At 46.8% G+C, this 21,687-nt stretch overlaps 1 protein-coding gene across 4 annotated transcripts in view; it reads left to right on the top strand.

Moving 5' to 3' along the window:
• CHST11 (carbohydrate sulfotransferase 11) overlaps nucleotides 1–21,687 on the top strand; it is a 263,540-nt gene that overhangs the window by 192,153 nt on the left and 49,700 nt on the right. For 2 of the 4 annotated variants that reach the window (XM_070454026.1, XM_070454025.1), the window contains exon 3: nucleotides 13,493–13,522. The exons of the other annotated variants lie outside the window; for them this stretch is intronic. In XM_070454026.1, coding sequence (XP_070310127.1) covers nucleotides 13,493–13,522 — 30 coding nt within the window. The remainder of the gene's footprint in view (nucleotides 1–13,492; nucleotides 13,523–21,687) is intronic. 4 annotated transcript variants of the gene reach the window in all.

Here is a 21,687-nt window from a genome sequence, read left to right as displayed (position 1 = left end):
CTGATACACTGAATCAGTGACCAGGGATTCAAACTCTAATTAACTGTGATCTCAGACAAGTCTCAGCCTAGCTGAGCTCCATTACACCTGTAGATAACCAGCTTGGAGGACTGCTGTGAACATTAAATATAAAAACGTGTGTGGAGTGCTTGGCATATAATTACTTAGTATCAATAGATGCTGTGAGGTCATACTACTGTTGTGGTTGTGCTGATGAAGGATTTGGGGTGAGAGGTTGGACTCGGACTTTCCTTTAGAGCAAGTTAGATAGAAATAACAGCTCCTGGCGCTGCCGGCGTTCAGCCCCTGCTCTCTGTCTGTCTGTTCACTCCCTGACACCCGAGTTGACTTGCACCCTTGCCCTCATGTTAGGAATTTCTCAGGCTTATGCTCTGTTTTCTGATGGCTGCAGAAATTCATTCAGGGCATTTCTATATATGATCCTGTGACTCTGTGACTCTTCCTAAGAAAAGTCCGATGAACACCAGTTCAACCTGACTTACATGCTCCAGGGTTAGGCTGACTTGTCTCGGGACACCAGGTGCTGACCTCGGAGGACAGCCATTCTGTAAGAGACAGTCCTCTGCATTTCCCAGCTCAACCAGGTGCAGAAGACCCTAATGACCAGGTAACTGGCAGAGGATTGTGGTCATAAGCAATAGGATACTTGATTCTGGTACATACTAGGCCCACACAAGTTCAGTTCCTGTGTGCTACTATCTATGGGCTCCTCTTTAAAATTTTATTTTGATTGGAGTGTAGTTGATATTGAGTGTTGTGTTAGTTTCTGTGGTATAGCAGAGTGAATCAACTGTACATACAGCCACTCTTTTCCCATATAGGTCATACCGAGTATTGAGTAGAGTTTCCTGTGCTATGCAGTAGATGTTTATTGACTATTTTATACATAGCAGTATGTAGATGTCAATCGCAATCTCCCAATTTATCCCTCCTCCATTTCCCATGAGTTTGCTTTCTATATCTGTGTAGCCATACGTTTGTTTTCTATATCTGTGTCTCTGTTTCTGTTTTATAAATAATTTCATTTGTACCTTTTTTTTTTTTTTTTAGATTCCACATGTAAGCAGCAGCATATATTTGTCTTTCTCTATCTGACTCTATGGGCTCTTGATTTAGAATTTTAGGTTCTGGACAAATCTTAAAGTTGTGGAGACCTTTCTAAGGCTTTCTATTGTGAATTGGTTTCCCTATGTCTGTCTGTAGGGGCTGGTTTGAGACTTGTTTGTGTGGGTCCCAACTTACAAGACACATGGTCCTTCTCGTGTATGGATGCCACAAATCCACACTTCATGCAGTGCTCTCTGGACATTGGCAGGTACCAGGAGGGGCTGTGATGGAGCCCAGGGTTCCCTGCACTGGGAAGCCAGCAGGGCCCAGGCCCTTCATCAGCACTTCTGGGTCATCATTTCCGTACCAAGTGCTTTATGACTTGTTATCTTCTCACTTGAGTGTTCAAGCCAATGGTTGTTGACTGAATGTGCACCTTGCACATTAGAGGTACTAAGTAAAAGTATATAAATCCTGGCTAGCACAGCAGTAATCATGACTTATAATAATGACTCATATTTCTTGGGCACCTAGGGTGTCCCACCCACCATTCCAGGTTCTTTACTTGGATTATCTCATTTCACCTGCCCACTACCCTATTAAGTAGATGCTCTGAGATCTCCATTTTACAGATGAAGCCAAGGCCAAAGAGTTTACAAACTCGCCCACAGTCACAGCTAGAAAGTAGGGGCAAGGACTGGATCCTAGGGTGGTCTTTAAAAACTTCTAGAAGTGGACAGATGTTGTAAGATGGGAGAATGGAGGCCAAAATCAATTTCACTCAAAAATGTTTTTTCAAGGAAATGAAATTTTCTACCCAGAGCTGTCATATTTCAGATGGCACCCAGGAAAAGTTTTCTTTCGTAACTTTAGGTTTTAGATTGAGAAATAACCTAGATTCAGTCTTCTGGTCCATGAGCCATGAGTCATTACATGACAACCACATTTCCTCTTGTTTAATGCGGGAGGGTGGGGGGCTATCGTTCTGTGTTTCCTGCCTGCAGCCAGTGTGTGGAGGGGTAGGAGTTCACACATAAATTTGGCAACAGTGTGGTCATGTTTTCTGTGCATCACTTCCCAGCACAGCATCCGATGGGCCTTAAATTCTCAGAAAACACAAAGGCCTGTGGTTATCTCTGTGTCTGTAAACTGGGGACCCCGTGTGCTCTAGGCTGTCAAGCAGAGAAGAACCTTGGAGACCAGTGGCTCCCATCCTTCCATTTTGCAAATGAGATGCAAGCCTTCAGGTGACTCATCCTGCTGGGTTTTAAATGTGGATGAAACATGTGCTGTTAGAAAAGTGGGTTCAGAGAAATTCCTGGACCTCCCATCCTGGTCCATGATTTGGCCTCAGCCAAACTTCCTTCCCCCCCAACCTGCTGCCTTGGGACCATCAATCAGCAGTTGCTTCCTGCAGCAAACACGCTTCCTTCTGCTCGAACCATATCGGAAGCTTTGTCTGCTTCCAAGGGTGGGGCCAGTGAGTGCCTTAAAGAGCCTCATTTGTCTGTTGTGTTCTGGTTAAGATTGGGGCGGGACTCACCCCCCACCATCCAGGAAGCTAAGTGCGCCCAGTCCGTTCATGAGTCATTTAGCAACCTTTTCTAGAGCACTCGCTATAATTATATGATGAATAATAGTAACTGTATTTATATAATGCTTCTCTGTACTTGGCTCTGTGATAAGTGCTATCTTACATCAGTACCCAAGACTTGATCCCAAGGCTGGACTGGGCAGGAGAGGCACCTGGCCTTTAACTTGGGGGAGGGGTTGGGGCTGCCCTGCAGGGAGGGAAGGCCCCAGGAAGACCATCGCTGGGAAGACACAGGCCAGAACAGGCACCATCTGTGTCCACTTGGGTCCCTGCCCCCAGCTCTGCCGCCTGCATAGGCTTTCCTAGCCCTGTCTTTCGAGAAGATCCCTTTCCACCTCTCTTTACTGCCCCCGCCCACCCCTCATCCATGCCACTTTCACAAAATTCTACCATATATTGTTTTTTGTTTGTTTGTCTCTAATTTTTTTTTTTTAATTGAAGGATCATTGCTTTACAGAATTGTGTTTTTTCCGCCAAACATCAACATGATTCAGCCATCCCCATCCCACCCCTCCAGGATGTTACAGAGCCCCAGTTTAAGTTTCCTGAGTCCTACAGCAGATTCCCATTGGCTGTCTATTTTATATATGGTAATATCTACTATGTATTTTTGATTTAATACCAATGTGTAGAAATCACAATTTAGGTCACAACTGGGTTGATTCCATGTGGGAAGCTAATGAGACTGCTGGAAGTTCTCAAGAGTCATTTTGTCTAAGAGCAATTATCTCCCCATTCAGGTGGGCTCAGGCTCTTCGGACTCTGGGTAAAGATTTAAATATAAATGATTCCCATGTAGTCACAGGAACTCGATTGAGCAGAGAAAGGTTTGGAAAGAAAGAGCAAGAGCGAGCAAGATTTAGTTTTCATTAAAATAACATAGTGCCTATAAATAAGGTGAGACTCAGTTAATAGCTTTCTATTCAAGGGGACTTGGCACTTTGGAGACTATGTATGGGGGTCCTTGAAAATTGAGACATTCCTTTCTAGTCACAGCTTTTGTTCATTCTGAGGGCTGAATTAATTCATTTGTAGTTTTCAATTAGCTAAAACTATTGTTACTTTTTAAAAAAGTTATCTTCACTATTGTTTCCTCTTGGGTAAGAATAAAAGTTGACTTCTGACTTGTGAAAAATGGAAGCATTAAAACCAACATCCAAGGTCATCTTCTGGCCTGTCATGGAGCAAACAGTGTGAAACAGCCTGCTTTCAAAGGGAGAGGAATATCTTGGAAAATTTCCCCGAGCGTAGAGAGGTCCCACAAAGATGTTCATTGTGGCACTGTTTATAACAGGGGATTGTTCAGAGAGTCAAATAAACTATGTTCGTCAAACTATGAACTATGATGTTCTAATTAGGAAGAACAAGGTAGATCTAAGTCTAATAAAATAAAGTCGTAGTCTACTGTTGAAGGAAAAAAGCTAAAAAATACTTTCAGTCCAATACCATATATCCTAAGACAATTGCTATATATTTTCTGTGGATGCATTTATAACAGAGGCGTATGAATATACAGAAAATAGTCTGGGAGGATTTTAATCAAACCAAAAGCAGTACCTATATCTAAAAAGGTAAGAGGGGACCAGGAATGACCCAGGGAGTTCCACCCTCCTTGGTCCTTAGAGTGGGAAGCCAGAGGACGAAGCTGTTGGCCTGAATGCTCCCTGACCAGCTGTGTGAAGCTGGACATTGGAATTGGCTTTGCCCACCCCTGAAGTCAGGCATCATTCATCCAGGCAGTGTGTGCCAATCTAACAGAACACGATATTGTAACAACCATAAGGGGATTCAGCATCCTTACCTAGCACCTGCAGTTTGTCAAGTTGCATTCTAAGTGTTTATGCATGTTAACTCATTGGATCCTCACAACCAACCTATGCTATTAACACTATTATTATTTACATTTTACAGAGGAGGAAATTGAGAGGCAGAGAGGTTAAGCCATTTATCCATTGCCACACTGCTAGAAAATGGAAGGACCAAGTCAGAGCTGTACACTTAAGCTGCTGTTCAGACACAGGATGGTGATATGTACTGAAGAGCATCTTTCGTGTCCGGGACGCTTTTGAGAATGAAGCTGTTGTTTAGTCATTTCTGCCTCTTTGCGATCCCTTGGGCTGTAGCCTGCTAGGCTCCTCTGTCCATGGGATTTTCCTGGCCAGTATACTGGAGTGGGTTGTCATGCCCTTCTCTAAGGGATCTTCCCGACCCAGGGATCAAACCCACATCTCCTGTTTGGCAGGAGGATTTTTTTTTTTTTAATCACTGAGGCACTAGGGAAGTCCTCTTGCGGACAAAGGGGGCCATCGTTAACACACAGATCGCTAGGCCTGAGCTGAAGCATCCTGGTCACACCAGGGTGTGTGGACACTAAAGTGTTTCTCGGCCCAGACAGAATGGCACCTGCCTTTGTGGAGCTGGCTGCTCAGGGGACGGGAGATGAGTAAGTGGCAGCACTAACACGGTGCGTCATTCGCTAGCACGTGGGGGTCACCGTGGCTGGGAGGAAAACAGCAGCACAGAGAAGGGCCCCTGATTTGGTTTCTGGGAATCAGAGAGGGCTTCCTGGAGGAGGGGACAACTAAGTTGACTCTCTTAGATGAGTAGGACTTAGGCAGGCAGAGCCGAGTGTGTTGTGGCGAGAGCTGACCTTGGAGAGACATCAAGGCTTGGGTCTAGAGAGAACATCTCTGGCCTTGGGCACACCCCTCCCCTCTGGAACCTCAAGTCAAATTTGATACGGTTTATATCATGGGTCTGCAAACATTTTCTTAGGGCTAGATAGTGAACGTTGTAGGTTTTGTGGACCAAGAGGCAAAATTGAGGCTGTTGTGTGGAAACCTACATAACTGTGTCAATGTAGTCATTTAAAGTCTAAGAATCACTCTAAGCCCTAGGACCCCAAATGGGGCAACTGATTGGATTTGTCCCTGGGTGGTTATGCCACATTTACCGTCTTGCCCAGGTTTAACTGGCATATCTATTCGTCAGGAAGCTTTGCCGAGTATTATATAGACAATGGTGTAGAGTCAGGTACATGACATGGTTCAAAACCCAAAGACCCAGCAGCCCTGAGTTCAAAATCATCTCTGCCACTCACCAGCCGGAGGGTTCCCACACGCCTTGAAACCTCCCGGAACCTCAGCTTCCTCAACTTGTAAGATGCAGGTGACACCCCCCTACTTCCTGGGGCTGCTGGGTGACCCAGTGAGCATCCATTGGTTATGTCCCCTTTCCTCTTGTTCAGCATCCATCACACACTGATTCTGTGCCTGGCACTGCGCCAGGCTCTGAGAGGTCAGAGCTATACCTGGCAGCCAGGACACCACTCAGTTTCTTTATTTTATTTTTTTCACAGTTGCTTTAAAACGTGTTTTTGATGGTCATTTCCATGCAAAACCTGGGCCCATGGTCAGACGCACAAGCTCTTGTTCCACCACTGCCCTGGTGGAAGGAATGAGTGTGACATAGGATGTGCCTTCCCAGGATTCTACCTGGGATCATGTTTACTTCAGTAAAATGAAGCCTGAATGTGACGGAATGGGTGTGAGGTTCTTTGAACTCCTGGGATAAAAAAAAAACCAAGATGTCACCAAAGCCTTCATCTCTGGCATGAGTCCTGGGGGTGAGTGGAGAGTGATTAAAGCCCATTGGTATCTTCCTTTTTCTCAGAACTTTCTGCCCTCCCTGTGTGCTTAGTCAGAGTGACTTTCAGTTCTCATCTTTGATGTGGGAATGGGAGTTCCTCAGACCTAAGTCAGGTTCCCAGCCCCCACACTGCAGAAGTTAGGAGCTTCCACTTGGCTGAGTTCCCACCAGACTCTTTGCTGGCAGGAGAAGATTCTGGAAGTTGTTGGTCTGTGAATCAGCTCTTGGGATGTTGCAACAGTTAGGGACCTGGGGAGTTCCTTAGAGATAGATAAATTGCCCTCAAATCCTGGCATTGTCATTTACCAGTAAATTGTGTGACCTTGAGCGTGTCACAGGACCTCTATGAACCTCAGCTTTGCCCATCTGTAAAATGGACGTGGTATAGCCCATTCACTTGCTTTGCCATGAGGACCAACTAGTGACCATTCTTAGCAGTTCATGAGTACTTCCTGTGTGCCAGCTACTGTGCTGAGAGCTCAGCTCTTGAAGATGCTATGAGGTGAAGGTACTGATCATAGAGAGGTTTCATGTCTGTACCAAGAACTTAGGCAGTTTGGTTCCAGAATCAAACATTCTTAATCATTAGTTGACATTGCCCCATGAAGAGAGAGAAAACTTGAAAACAGAAACATAGTCCTCAAAAACGTGTGTGTGTGTGTGGCAGAGGGGAGGTCATGTAGTTCTGCTTCATGAGCAAGCATTTCTTCAGCACCCACTCTGCAAAGACCTGGACACGTAAAGACACGGAGGCACTGCTCCTGGCAATGAGGAGGGCGCTCCAGGCAGACACTTCTGTCTTGTTCTGTAACTAGTGAGAAGGATGCTTCTTTGCACTCAACTCTACTCTTCCTGTGCTTTAACTGACTCTTAAAGCATTTTGAAAATTCTGCATCCCAGAGTGTTTGGCCAGAGGTGGGGAGGCATCCTTGTGCAGAAGCAGCCCATGTGCCCTGTCCCACTTCTCCTTTCTCGGGCATGTCCGGTCCTTGCCACATGCAGGCGTGACTTGGATGAGATGGCTGTGCAGTCATGCTCTGGAGTGCCGGAACAGTGGGACAGCCTGGGAAAGTAACATTGGTGAAGGTGAACATATGGAGAGGACCTGGTGTAAATGAATGCCGTGACCCCCTCCCCACCCCTATTTGGCAGCAGTGCTGGACTGAGAAAGGGATGCACAGGAAAGGAGTTTATTTTGCCCTCACCAGAGCAGTCATTCCGAGTGTACAGAATATGGTGTTAGACCCCAGGGGGTCCCCTAGGTATGTTAAATCACCATCTGCACCCCCTTTGCTATGTGAAGCTCTCAGTTGGTAGGGGGCTTGGTGAACAGTTTCTAAGCCTTCTGCTTCGTTCCCACGCACTCCATTTCTTTTTCTTTCTCCCCTCCCACCCCTTCCCTTCTCCACCTCCCCCTTCCCTTCCTCCCCACTTCCTCCCTTCCTTTCTCAATTTGGTAAATTTTTGAAGATAAAGGAAAGCCTGCATATGCATACTAGATTGCTAAGTCATGTCTGACTCTTTGTGACCCTCTGGACTGTCTGTCATCCTCCAGGCTCCTCTGTCCATGGAATTCTCCAGGCAAGAATATTGGAGGGGTTACCATTTCATTCTCCAGGGGATTTTCCCAACCCAGGGATCGAACCAGGGTCTCCTGCATTGGCAGGCAGATTCTTCACCATTGAGCCACCTGGGAATCCCAAAGGGAAACATAGCAAATGATATATTGATAATAAGCACTCTTTTATTCACCATCCCACATTAACGATTATAACATCTTGGCATCTTTGCTTCAGTTCTTTTATAGGTCTGCCATATAATAGAAATAAATTGTCATCAACGTAGAAATCCCTTTTGAACCTCTTCTTTGCCCCTCTCCTCTCAACCTTGTATTATGAATTTACTACAAATCTCAGTCTATGTTTTTACACTCTAACTTCCACTATGTGTAGTCATATATAATATATAGTTCAGGTGTGTGTATCCACAATTCATATAGATGCTATCATCCTGAATATGTTTTTCTTCAATTTGCCTGTTCCACTCCACCCTGTGTTTTGAGGGTCAGTCCCATGGATCTTTTGGTTTAATTGCTTCATATGACCATGCCACATTTTATTTATCCATTTCTCTATAGATGGAAACATAGGTTGCTCCCAAGTTTGCATCATTAGAAACAGCACTGATTTGAACATTCTGGTGCATGGCCACCTCCAGATATAAGAGTTTCTCTACAGTGTGTGTACCAGCAGTGGGCAGGGGCTTCTGTTTCCCTGCATCCTCCCAGCCACTTGATTTGGCAGATGTTTTGCACTTCTTATGACCTTTCTATTGAAAAAATTGTAAACTAAGGGAAAAATGAGGAGCTGATACAGAAATGTCATCAGCCTACAAAAAGGAACACCTTGTCAATCCCAAGATTCGGCATCCTCCTTCCACAGGTTCATAAGAAATCCTGGCTTCATGAGCCTCTTCCCTTTTTCCTGGAACTTTTCAGCCTTTAGCACAACAGCGTGGCTTACTGGCCTCAGCCGAGTGAAAGGTGACTCCCTACAGCAACTTCACCAAGTCTTGACTTTCTTCCTCTGGGTCGTTTGAAAACCATCTGTGCTTCATCTCCCACCTGCTGTCAGCACTTGGTCCAAGTCTCATTACCTGCCTCTCACCAGCTGACCCTCAGCCTTACTGGCCTCCTGGCTTCAATTTCCCCTCCCCCACTATAAGACTTCCATTCATTTCGCATAACCATGTATCAACCACTTTATCCATCCATCACTGACCAAAGTTGTGCCGTGTGCATTTGTATAACTACAGCTGTGGCCCCTGTTACCTGGTGGACTGAATCCATGCCTTAGTCTGGCCTTCAGGGCATGTCACCATCCCGACTCCAGCCTCTTCCCCCAGCAAGCTCTCCACCTTCTCCACCCCAGGCATCCAAACTCCTTGCCCACAGTTCTCCAAACACTCACAACACTGTCCTCACTCCCTCTGCCAAAGTTCCCGGTCTCTACCTATTAAACATTTCATAGAGGCTGGCGGCTCAGCTTGGTTCCTATCAGCGGGGCTTCTCCCATGCTCCAGGGCAGATCTGATTTTTTCCTTCCTGTGTTCACACAGGGCTTTGTACATTGTTACCCATCTTGGCAGCAACTGTGCAAGCTCTTCAAGAGCATGACCCGTCCTCATTCACCTCTGTAACCTCAGGGCCGAGGGGTGTGTCTGGCACACGGAAGACGCTTAAGTAAAGCTTTTAATGAATATCTCCCAATGCCTTCATTGCTGAACTTACCAGTTCAGCATAGGTATCACTGCCACCCACTATCCATTGTTTGTTAAGGAAGTTTTCTGTTGAGCAAATTAGTGCTGGCGGTATGTCTGAAGGTTTGTTTGCTTAATTTTAAGATAATTGATTAAAGAGATTAAATCAACCAAGATTAAAACTCTTAAAGAGTTTAATATAATGGGTGCCAATAACTCGTTTTTTTTTTTTTTTTTTTTTTCCATTTATTTGTATTAGTTGGAGGCTAATTACTTTACATCATTACAGTAGTTTTTGTTATACATTGAAATGAATTAGCCATGGATTTACATGTATTCCCCATCCCAGTCCCCCCTCCCACCTCCCTCTCCACCCGATCCCTCTGGGTCTTCCCAGTGGACCAGGCCCGAGCACTTGTCTCATGTACCCAACCTGGGCTGGTGATCTGTTTCACCCTAGATAATATACATGTTTCAATGCTGTTCTCTTGAAACATCCCACCCTCGCCTTCTCCCAGAGTCCACAAGTCTGTTCTATACATCTGAGTCTCTTTTTCTGTTTTGCATATAGGGTTATCGTTACCTCACAATTTTAAGATAATTGATTAAAGAGATTAAATCAACCAAGATTAAAACTCTTAAAGAGTTTAATATAATGGGTGCCAATAACTCTCTTTTTAATCAGGAAATCTTATCTAAAGCAAGCACTCTCTACTTGAAAACTCTTTTTCAAAGTAATTCAACTGAATGCTATCCCATGTTGTCTTTAATGCAGATCAAACTTTTCCTAGTCCATAGGAATTTGAGAAGGGGCCTTACTGGCTATCTGGTTGATATTTATTAAGCTGCATTTTAGGAGTTCACTGTTTCCATAATGATGAGCTACATCAGAATCCCCTGGAATACTGGTTAAACTACAGAGTCCCAGGCCTCACCCCAGATCTACTGAACTGAATCTCTGAGTAGGAACTGGCAATCAGTATGTTTAACAAATTCTGCATGTGCTCCCAATACACAGTGAGATGGAGAGCCAGGGTTCCAGATCTGTGCTCTCCAGTATGGTAGTCACTGGTCACATGTGGCCATTGAGCCCTTGAATTGTAGTCAGTTCAATGTGAGATGTGCTATTAGTGTTAAATACACACAGAATTTCAAAGGCTTAGTGCCCTCACAAAAGAGAATACATCATTAATATTTGTTAAATATTGATGACATAGTAAAACAGTAATATTTTGGATCTTTTGAGATAAGTTATTGATATCACCTATTTCTTTTTATTCTTTTCATGTGGCTGCTAGAACACTCTAAAGTACCAGTGTGGCCTGCATTGCATCTCTGTGGGCTGGCTCTGGTCTGGATTGTCACTAGGAACATGGTCCTTACCTCCTGGTACATTTCAGACAGTAAATTTCATCACATGTCTGTTAGATGAATGAATGAATGAATGAATGAAGTCGATCAGTAACACACGGCTTCCTCTTACCTACTGTGGGACCTCAGACAAGCTGTTTCACTTCCCTGGGCCTCCGTTTTCTCATCTGTAAAATAAGCAGAGTAACCAGAGCCCCGTTCTCTGCCTTCAGATAGGTCTCTCCAGTGATTTGGAGAAGGGATTTTAGTCTTCTGCTTCCAGGGATTGCAGTGTTGCTTATTGGGGGCAGGGAATAATGGCGACCCCAGCTTACTGAGTGGTAAGGTCAGAGCCTCACTGGAGCCCTCTATGATTTCATATTCCATTGCAGCCCTTCCCAGATCGCCTCTGGGTTTCACTTAGGACCGAGAATAGTCTTGCTACAGTGCCATCTTTCTTACAGCTCTCCCCACATAACTTCTGGAATTTATTATTCATTTTTATCCCCTCACACATAATTTATGACTCAACTCTAGAAATATCAGGTTTCATATCAGTGTTTTTTTTCCCCCTCCTACATTTTCTTTGAAAATTGTGTATTCATGAGGCTCTGTGGTGGTCAAATGAACAATTTCCGAAATCAGATCATCTGGGTTCAAGTTCCATCCCCCCAATATCTTACTATTAGAATTATATGACTTTGGGCAAGTTACCTCAGTGCCTCATTTTTCTCATCTGCAAAGTGGGGGGAAAATGCTAATAATTAATTCATGTAAGATGGAGAGGGTTACATGAGCATAATGTATACAAAGCAATTAGTATAGTTCCTGGAACCTGGTAATATATTATTGTATATAATTATATCATAATTCATATATATGTGCTGTGCTGTGCTAAGCTGCTTCAGTCATGTCCGACTCTTTGCCACCCTGTGGAACTGTAGCCCGCCGGGCTTCTCTGCCCATGGGACTTTTCAGGCAAGAATACTGGAGTGGGTTGCCATGCCCTACTCCAGGGGATCTTCCTAACCTAGGGATCAAATCCACATCTCTTAGGTCTCCTGCACTTTGCCACTAGTGCCACCTGAGAAGCCCAATTCATAAATATATTTCATATCAAATATCATAAATATATTTTATATCAAATATCATAAATATATTATATATATACACACACATATATATGATTATGCTGTGCTTAGTGGCTTAGTTGTGTCTGACTCTTTGTGACCCCCGGCTCCTCTGTCCATGGGGATTCTCCAGGCAAGAATACTAGAGTGGGTTGCCATGCCCTCCTCCAGGGATCTTCCCAACCCAGGGACCGAACCCAGGTCTCGTGCATTGTGAGTGGGTTCTTTACCATCTGAGTCACCACGGAAGCCCACATATGATTAATGGTATTGATTATATTTTCAAAACGTGTATTCCATACCCACTCTATGCCAGACATTTTGGGATATCACTCAATATTCGAGACAAAGAAAGTTTCACCCCAGTTACGGTAGCTTTGGGGGAAAATGGCATAGCAAGAAGATCAAGGGTGTGAGCAGCCGAAAGATTCACAAAGAAAAAGTCAGAGGAGCTGGCCAGGCAAAAAATGCAACACCAACAAAAATAATAATAATGCTCAATGCCTGCCATAGTCTAGTCTGATTACACTTTGGCTACATACGTGCTCTCCTTTCATCTTTATAATTGCTCCATTTGACACATGAGAAAGCTGAGTTTCAAAGGCTGAGCCCAAGGTTGACTTACTACCGAGTGGCGGAGCTGAATCTAAACTCAAGGCTCCGCCCACAAGTCCACTGTTCTTTCTTCCACCTCTAGCTCTCTCCATTCAAGGGATGGGATCATTTCTTCTGACGGGTCTGAAAATGTTCTTTTCCTATAATATGACACTTTCCTCGCCAACATTATTGAAGACCAGGTGAAAACAAATCACTGAGGTTAAAACCAGTAGCCCCCACTTTCTGTGCAGTGTACCCCTCAGGCACATTGTGGGTGTAGGCTGTTCTTTTAGTGTCAGGGGTCTGGTGAGGGTTAAAGCTGGGCTGCCTGGGTAGTTGGAGCGCCCTGTCATGCACGAGGCTAGGAGAGGCTAAAGGTGAAGCATTCAGAAACAGTCCCCATTTTGAGAGAGTGGTGAGGTCCCTCCAGGTGAGACTTTAGGAAAAAGTCAGAGATGGAGCCAGAAATCAGACAGGAAGCTGGAACCTACGCTGCTTAAAGTCCAGTTAGCATGTTCAGTCCTGGTCGGACTGGGCAGGGAAGACGGATCCTGTTGTCCACTTGGGGGCTGGGACATGGCAGGGGCACAGGGTGACCCTGGCTACAGACCATCCTGTGTTTCCCTCCCAAGTCCGAGGCCCCACTGTTTCTCTGAGCCAACCTCTCTTGGGGTTGGGGTCAGCAGACAGTTGCTCCTGATAGCCAGGCTGGACTAGAGTGGGCAAGACTCACAGATCCACTTGCTGTTCCATGCACATGGTTGTCAAGCTCGCCTTGGATTCTGAAAGTCCATCTTATATTCGTTTAACAAGCAGCCTGAGAAATTCTTCTCTCTTCCGTTTGCAGAGATCCTTGGAGAGAGTTTCTCCACCTTGGGTAAGTCACAATAGCGTCTCCTTCACCTTGCTGTTATCTATGGCCCCACTTCAGAGACAACCTAATGCCAACATATTCCAGGCGCTTGGTAAACAATAAATGCTTACTATTACGGAGTGCTTACTGCATGACAGATAGCATTTTAGGTCATGCTCTACTGTTTCATTGAATCCTCTCAGTAATTCTGTAAGAGTTCACAGTAGCCCTAATTTAGAGATAATGGAAATGGCACAGAGAGGTTGAGTCCTTTGCCCAAAGTCCCACAGCCAGTGAGGTCAGAAACCCTGGTGGCCCCAAACCTGAGCTTTGAACGTGACCACGAAGATGCAGACCTCTGGGATGGATGTTGGAGGACTGAGCCCAGGTGAAGCCTCAGGGTCCGTCAGGAAGCTTTGAGAAGGGCTGAGGCAGCCCGCTTCCCAGGAAATTGAATGACCGCCAGCCTGCTGCAGTGGATCCTCTCTTCCCTGCTCCCTCAGCTCCTGCCCAGATCCCTCCCTGCCCCCAGCAGTGTCTGAAAGCACGGTGGAGACATTAACTGGTCCCCTGTTATTTGTCTTAGCTGGTGTTGGCTCAGGCAGTGCAGTTTAGACATCTTTCCAGGGGCAGACAGCGGGTCAGCAAGAGTCGATAATGGATTCCAGCACGTTGGATGCCGTTCAGGTTGGATGCACGCCTGGCGTTCAAGTCCTCCTCATGCACTAGCAGCTGCTGGGTGCTCCCCCCCAGGAGGGGCCTGGGCCCCGGGGCGCCTGGGGGCTCAGCAGGCGGGTGGTCAGGGCTGATCCCGGGTCTCTGATCTCCAGGTGTTCCTGGGTCTTCCCTTGTCATCATGCCCTACCATGCCTGCTGGCTCTCACAGAGCCGAGACTTTTTGTTTCTGGCTACATCTGCTGCAGCCGTGTCAGCTCATAGTAGGCACACAATCGGGTATTTGTTGAATGAAGCACGGGCAGTTCCTGTTCAGAGTATTGTTTGGCTGACACAGGAGCCCCCCTGGACTTCAGTCTTCTCTTCCATCTGCTTCTTGGATGTCTTCATTGGACACTGCACGTTTAACATGCCAGAAACTGCAGAAAGCTGTTCAGCGCACATCTCCCACCTCAGGTCGTGGCAGCCCCCTCCTTCCAGCTGCTCTGGGCAGAATCCTCAGGGCCCACGTGGACACTTCCTTTTTTATGCCACGTGTTCAACCTGTATGCAGTTCCTCTCAGCTCTGTCTTCAGTATAGCCCAGGAATGCAATGCCTGCTTCCCCACCCCACCCCACCACTGTCTCTTTCCTCCAGTCTTGCCCAGACCCTCCTAGCTTCCAGCCTTTTCCACCAAAGAACATTCAACTGCTTTGGCCAGAGCTGTTCTAGAATATAAGTGGGAGCCTGTTATTCTTGCACTTGCATCTCCACCTCCCTGTGAAGGCCTGGGTCCTCCCTGAAGCCTGGGATACCTGGCATTCACTACCCCATTGCAGGCTCACTGTGGTTCTTTGAACAGGCCAGGCACACACCTGATCGGCCTTGGTCTTGCTTCCCCAGATGTCCTCCTGGTTAGCTTCCTCACTTTCTTCAGGCCTCTGCTGAGGAATCACTTGTGATGCTGTGAGGATTAATGAGTCAACATGGGGAAAGCATTCAGGATAGTGCCTGGCTCATTAGCTGTTAGTTACTGCTCCATTCTCATAATGGATCCTTAGGGCCTCATTCATAGCAGACACTCAGGTTGGTCACTGGGCTACACGTCCAGGGCCTGGCCCAATTGGCCTGTCACCAAATGGGAACTCACCCGTTTGTTGAACTGAAAATATAGAGATGAACAGAGTGAAGCAGAGTATACCCGGCCTGGCACAGACCATGAGAACTTAACAGTTTGGGGGAAAGTTGGAAACCCATTGTTTCTGTGTCCTCCGGAGGCAAAATTTTGTGCCTCTCCCCACCGCCCCAACAGCCTGGGGAACTACCTTGGCTCGGGTCTTCCCCAGGGCCTCACCCTTACTTCCTGGCTCCAGCTCAAAGACATCAGGAAAGTCTTTGATGTCTCAGAGGCTCCCATCAAAGATGAGGAGTGCTGGCCGGGACTGAACCCCTGAGCTGGCTTGTGGGGTGGCCGAGGGTGTGGGGAGAGGGAGCGGGTGATGGAATGGAGACAGCTCTCCCTGCAGAGGTGAACCCTTGTGCTGGGCCTGACCCCCCTCATCTCGCATACTTCTGGTTCTGGGAATTGCTGCTGGTCAGGTAGGGTTCGAGAGTTGGGACCTTCTGCCTCAACTGTCACCACTTCTGGCCTTTGTTTTCTCGGCCCCTCCCTGCGAAGCTTTTGCCCTAAAGAGTCCAAAGATCAAGACTGTGGCTCGAGTCCCTTGGTCTCTTTCCAGGGCAGAAAAACCTCGTGAATCTGCTCTCTGTTTAGAGTAGCTTCTAATTTGAAGCAGCTGCCGTCCCCAAGCAAAACCACTCTGTAGGTGTCCCAGAACCCCAGGCCTCGGAGGTCTGCCCTGGTTAATTTGACCTCGGCTGTTTGTCCCTGAGGTGCAGAGGGAAATGGGAGGTTGTTGTGTCCCCTCCCTGGGCCCCCTTGACCCCTGGGACTGCCCCCAGGGGCATGCAAAGCTGCACGCCCAGCTATCACTGCAGGGCACCCGATAGGGAGTACTAAGTGCAGAGCTTCTGCCTGTTTATGCTCCATATGCCCCAGGGTGCTGGAAAACAAAATGCATAGAAACTGCTTATGAATAAAACCACACCATGAAACTGTCCTCCTACTCAGAGGGGATGATCTGGTGTTTGTCATAGAAGCATCTTTGATGCTGTTAGCAACACCCCCTTTTCAGGCAAAATGAAGAGCAGTGCTCTGTGCCCACAGAGCTTGCTCTTGGATGGATCTTGGTTTGGGTCATCTGCTTTATGCAGCAATTAATTTTTTTTTTCATTTATTTTTATTAATTGGAGGCTAATTACTTTACAATATTGTAGTGGTTTTTGCCATACATTGACATGAATCAGCCATGGATTTACATGTGTTCCCCATCCCAATCCTCCCTCCCGCCTCCCTCTGCATCCTATCCCTCTGGGTCTTTCCAGTGCACCAGCCCTGAACACTTGTCTCATGCATCCAACCTGGGCTGGTGGTCTGTTTCACCCTTGATAGTATACTTGTTTCAATGCTATTCTCTCAGAACATCCCACCCTTGCCTTCTTCCACAAAGTCCCAAAGTCTGTTCTGTACATCTGTCTCTTTTTCTGTTTTGCATATTGGGTTATCATTACCATCTTTTAAAATTCCATATATATGCGTTACTATACTGTATTGGTCTTTATCTTTCTGGCTTACTTCACTCTGTATAATGGACTCCAGTTTCATCCATCTCCTTAGAACTGATTCAAATGTATTCTTTTTAATGGCTGAGTAATATTCCATTGTGTATATGTACCATAGCTTCCTTATCCATTTGTCTGCTGATGGGCATCTAGGTTGCTTCCATGTCCTGGCTATTATAAACAGTGCTGTGATGAACATTGGGGTGCACGTATCTCTTTCAGATCTGGTTTCCTCGGTGTGTATGCCCAGGAGTGGGATTGCTGGGTCATATGGCAGTTCTATTTCCAGTTTTTTAAGGAATCTCCACACTGTTCTCCATAGTGGCTGTACTAGTTTGCATTCCCACCAACAGTGTAAGAGGGTTCCCTTTTCTCCACACCCTCTCCAGCATTTATTGCTTGTAGACTTTTGGATAGCAGCCATCCTGACTGGCGTGTAATTTTTTAAAAAATTCTATTGAAGTGTAGTTGATTTGCAGAGTTGTATTAATTTATGCTGCACAGCACAACGATTCAGTTGTATGTATATACATTATTTTTCATTTATTGTTTATCACAGACATTGGCCAGAGTTCCCCATGCTGTACAATAGGACCTCGGTGTGTGTCCATCGTATAGAAGAGCGTTTGCCTCTGCTAATCCCAAACTCCCAGTGCTTCCCTCCTCCGTCTGCTTCCCCCTTAGCAACCACACATCTGTTCTCTACATCTGTAAGTCTGTCTTTGTTTTGTAGGTATCTTCATTTTTACAGTATTTCAGATTCCACGTATAAGTGGTGTCAGATGTTTTCCTGTTTCTGACTGACTACGCTTAACCGTGCCACTTTCCTGTTTTGTGGGTAGAAGCGTCAGACCGTATGGGTTTGGAGTCAGGGAGACCCAGATTTCAGCCCCAAATCCATCACTTATTCACTGTGTGTGTTTTGCTTCTCTGAGCCTTTATCTTCCCATCTCTAAAGTGGGAATCATAGTACTCACCTGGCAGGATTTCTGTGAGCACTGGAGACCATGTTGGTACAGGGCCCAGCACCCAGCAGGCGCTCAGGAAATAGGAGCGTTATTCGTTGACTCATGCCACAGCCACGTGTTGAACACTGGCTGGGGAACGACAGGGGCAGAAATCCCTGTCCCTGTGGGGTTAATGTTCTAGATGGGGAGCTGGATAACCAGATAAAGAGGTCTGATAGCTAAGTCAGGAGGAAGGGCTGCAGTTTAACTAGTGTGGGCAGGGGAGACTTGCTGAATAGATGAAATGGAAGCAGGAACCTAAGGCACAGAGGGAGCTGGCCATGCAGATGCCCTGGAGAAGCAGTGCCGGCCTGGAGGGGCAGGCTTGCCCACTATCTCTGGCGCTTTTGACCTGAGCTTTCCTACATGTGGTCTCTGAGCCCCATTGGCTGGTCTCTGCCCCTTCATTTCTGAGCCTTATTGACCAGTCGAATCACCCTCCACAAGATTGACTATGTCTTCCAGGAGTTTGTCCTAGTAACAGAATTAATCAGACCAAATGTTATTTTGAAATGTTCCAGGGAAAGAATGAATATGTGCCCATGTAGAGCTGCCAAATTTTGATGTGAAGGATTTGGGCGACATGTAGCTGAAAGGAGAGAAGGGAGTGAGGCCAGAGAAAGACGGATAGAATCATGGCCAGTATCTGAGTCAAGGTTCATTTCTGAACTTTGACAGCAGAGACTGCGGAGAAAATGCCGGCCAGCCCTTCTCCCCTGCCTCTTGCCATGGCCAGATGCTTCTCATCATTTGGGTCACTTCCTCCAGGAAGTCCTCCCTGACCAACCACTGAATTACCTTTAGAGACTTTGTCACCACATAAAATTATCTTCAGTGTTTTGGGGTTTGTGGTTTATTTTGCCCTTTAGAATGAAAGTGCCAGGAGCTTAGGAAACTTGTTTCCCAAGAACCTAGACAAGTAGTTGGCACACAGTAACTGCTTTATGTTTACTTGGTAAATGAATGGATGAAGTCACTGTATATAGAGCTGGGGGAAGAGTTGCTATAGACCAGTGTTCTTCAAACTGCGAGTTATATCCCATTAGTGAGTTGTAACATCAGTTTAGTTGGCATTTGAAAAAATGAAATAGAAAAGAATTTAATATCAGAGTGCATCACACATGGTAAGGATAAGTATTGTTTTAAGAAAAATATGTACATGTACATACGTATATGCTGTACGTGTATATGCAACGACATACTTTATTTCCCACTGTGGAGTAGTCAGAGAAGTTTGAAACAGCAGTGAATTCTTAGTTTTCTCAGACTTGATCTTCAAAAGGTACATTCTTCCCTCAAAGACTGTAAACCTAGTCACATAAAGTTTACATTCTGGGGCTCCAAAGTAGAACTTTAAGAAAAGATTCCTTTGTTTCATATTAACTGAAAGAAATGAATAACTTGCTACCGCAGAGGCGATGCCGTCTTCTAAGTCTGCTGACATGCAAGGGCCTGTTTACACACTCACCGATACACACCCACCATCATACAAGCACACACCAACACATATACATGGGCACCCAGACACATCCACGCTCCGTACACACACAGACACACACATATGTACCCACAGACAGGAGCACACAGACGCACAGTAATACAAACATGTATCTATAAATACAAGCTCACATGTATCCAGTGACATGCTGGCAGATACAGACACAAACATTCATGTACACACAGACACAGAAGCAACACAGTTATGGACAGGCACATGGGCACACACACGCGCTTACGTCCACACAGGACCATTCTTACTGCTTCCATTTTGTGCATGTCTCACCCCCTCCACCTTGGAGTCACCCAGGCCATTTTCAGATGGTCACCCAGGAAGCGGCACCCAGGAGGGGTGGTCAGCAGCCCTGACCAGCGTCTGTGGCTGCTTGGTCTAGGGGAGTCCACAGCGTTTGCAGATGGGCAGACTTGCCTTTGAACTCCCTCTGACCGGCTCAGTGACCTGGGTCAGGTTACTGCATCTCATGGAGCCTGATCCCTCACCTGGGAACTGGGGTGGGTAACACCTACTTCACAGGGCTCTCGAGGCAGTGGGTCAGCCTGAGAAAGGGCTTGGCCCACTCACCAGCTGCCCCCGCAGGAGCATCAGGACCCTGTGCCGCTCTCACTAGGCGATGCTGGACCAGCGCCCTGACCCTCCATCCTTCTGTTGTAACAAGAGGATCCTCTGGCAGGATCCTGAGAGGAGAACTAAGGTCTGCAGGAGGATGTGGGCACAGTGGCTGGTGACGCTTGTCACACAAGTCCATATCCCAAGGCTGCAGTTCCCCCATGTGGCCCTGTGCTGTCCTTTGGGGCTGTTTCTCTCAATTTATGGAGTAATGCCAATCTGAATCCTTGAGGAGCTAGCCAGGCTCTCCCTAGAAAACCACCCTCTCTGCCATTGAAGGATCTCCCTTTGAAATGACACCTGTGAGTTCTCGGATGGATCCACTCTCCCTCAGGCTTTAGAAGCAGCTTCCCTGTGTCCAGAAGGCTCTGGTGTGGGGAATCCCATGTTACCTGCACTGGGGTCCCCTGAGGTCTCCCCGGGGCTCACTGATACACACCAGTTGCAAAGATTGTGTCTGTTTCACCTGCAGCGAGGAGATAAGAAGAGGTGTGAATGTAGGGAAAGAGAAGGGTTGCCAGGATGGAGTGGGGGTGGCGGTCCTCATCCAAAGACATGGCACGTCCAAACAGAGCAGCCAAGATGGGGAGAAACACGCATCCCCCGAGGATTTTCTGTTTCACATTTTGCCTCCAGGACAACGTGAAGCAGCAGATGTCAGTGACAAAGAAAACTGAAAAACAAAGAAACGCGTAAAACGTAACCAGAGAGCAGCTGAGTTTGTCTGCCATCTGGCGCTGCCTCCTGGCCATCCCGAGCCTGCATCCATCCACATGTGGAGAACCTGGGAGCTGCCCGCAGACCTGCCACAGGCCCTCCGTGGGCACGGCCTCCCCTCTCCCCTCTGCTTCCTGTCTGTCATCAGCCAGCAATGAATGTTTATCGACCCTCTGATATGTGCCTGGCTAGTGCCAGGTGCCCTTGGGGACAAGAAAGTGGAGGAGACTGACGCAGAGGTTTTCATCAGCTGGGAGGACAGACATCACTCGAATCCTGCAGCCCTGCCGCTGGGCATGCTGGGAGATTTGTTTCTCTACCAGTTCAGGGCAGAGCCGGGGAAGCTGAGTGAATTGGTTCTAACGAAGCAGTTGACTGGGGACATCTCCTTTTGTCCTGACCACTTCCCTTTGAGGGAGGGACTCTAGTGGCTCACCGAAAGAGCCCAGAAAGTTGCAGGCCTGGGGCGTCAGGTCAGCACATATAGTTCTTTCGTGTAGAAGCCAGTCACAAGAGTAGCACATTCTATATGATCTCATAGGCAAATCCACAGACACGGACCGTAGATTTAGTGATTGCTCGGGGCTGATGGGACCAGGGGCTGGGAGGTGATAGCTACGGAGAGCCTGAGAGGAACGGGGTTTCTTTTCAAGTAATGAAAATGTCCTGAAATGAATTGTGATGATGGAGGTCCAACTCTGTGACTACTGAAACCCGTTGAACAGGACTCTTTAAATGGGCGAATTGTAAGGCATGTGGATTTTATCTCAAAAAAGCGGCTTTTCGATTTCACATTTAAAGTCGAGCCCTCTTCCACACACACTCCCCTGCCCCCCGACACCCCCCCCCCCCGCCCCCCATTCAGCAGGCCTCTCCTGCAGCTGGAGCAGGTTCTTCCTTGGGCTTTTAAGTGGCGGTGGGGGGCGTGGAAGAGGGGCAGGAGGAGCAGGAGAAGTGGAAAAGATGCAGGAAGGTTCTTGCATGAGTGACGCAATCTTGAGTC

This window comes from Odocoileus virginianus, chromosome 23 (genome assembly GCF_023699985.2).
Source record: "Odocoileus virginianus isolate 20LAN1187 ecotype Illinois chromosome 23, Ovbor_1.2, whole genome shotgun sequence".
Classification (NCBI taxonomy): domain Eukaryota; kingdom Metazoa; phylum Chordata; class Mammalia; order Artiodactyla; family Cervidae; genus Odocoileus; species Odocoileus virginianus.
This window is presented reverse-complemented; position numbering and strand designations above follow the sequence as displayed.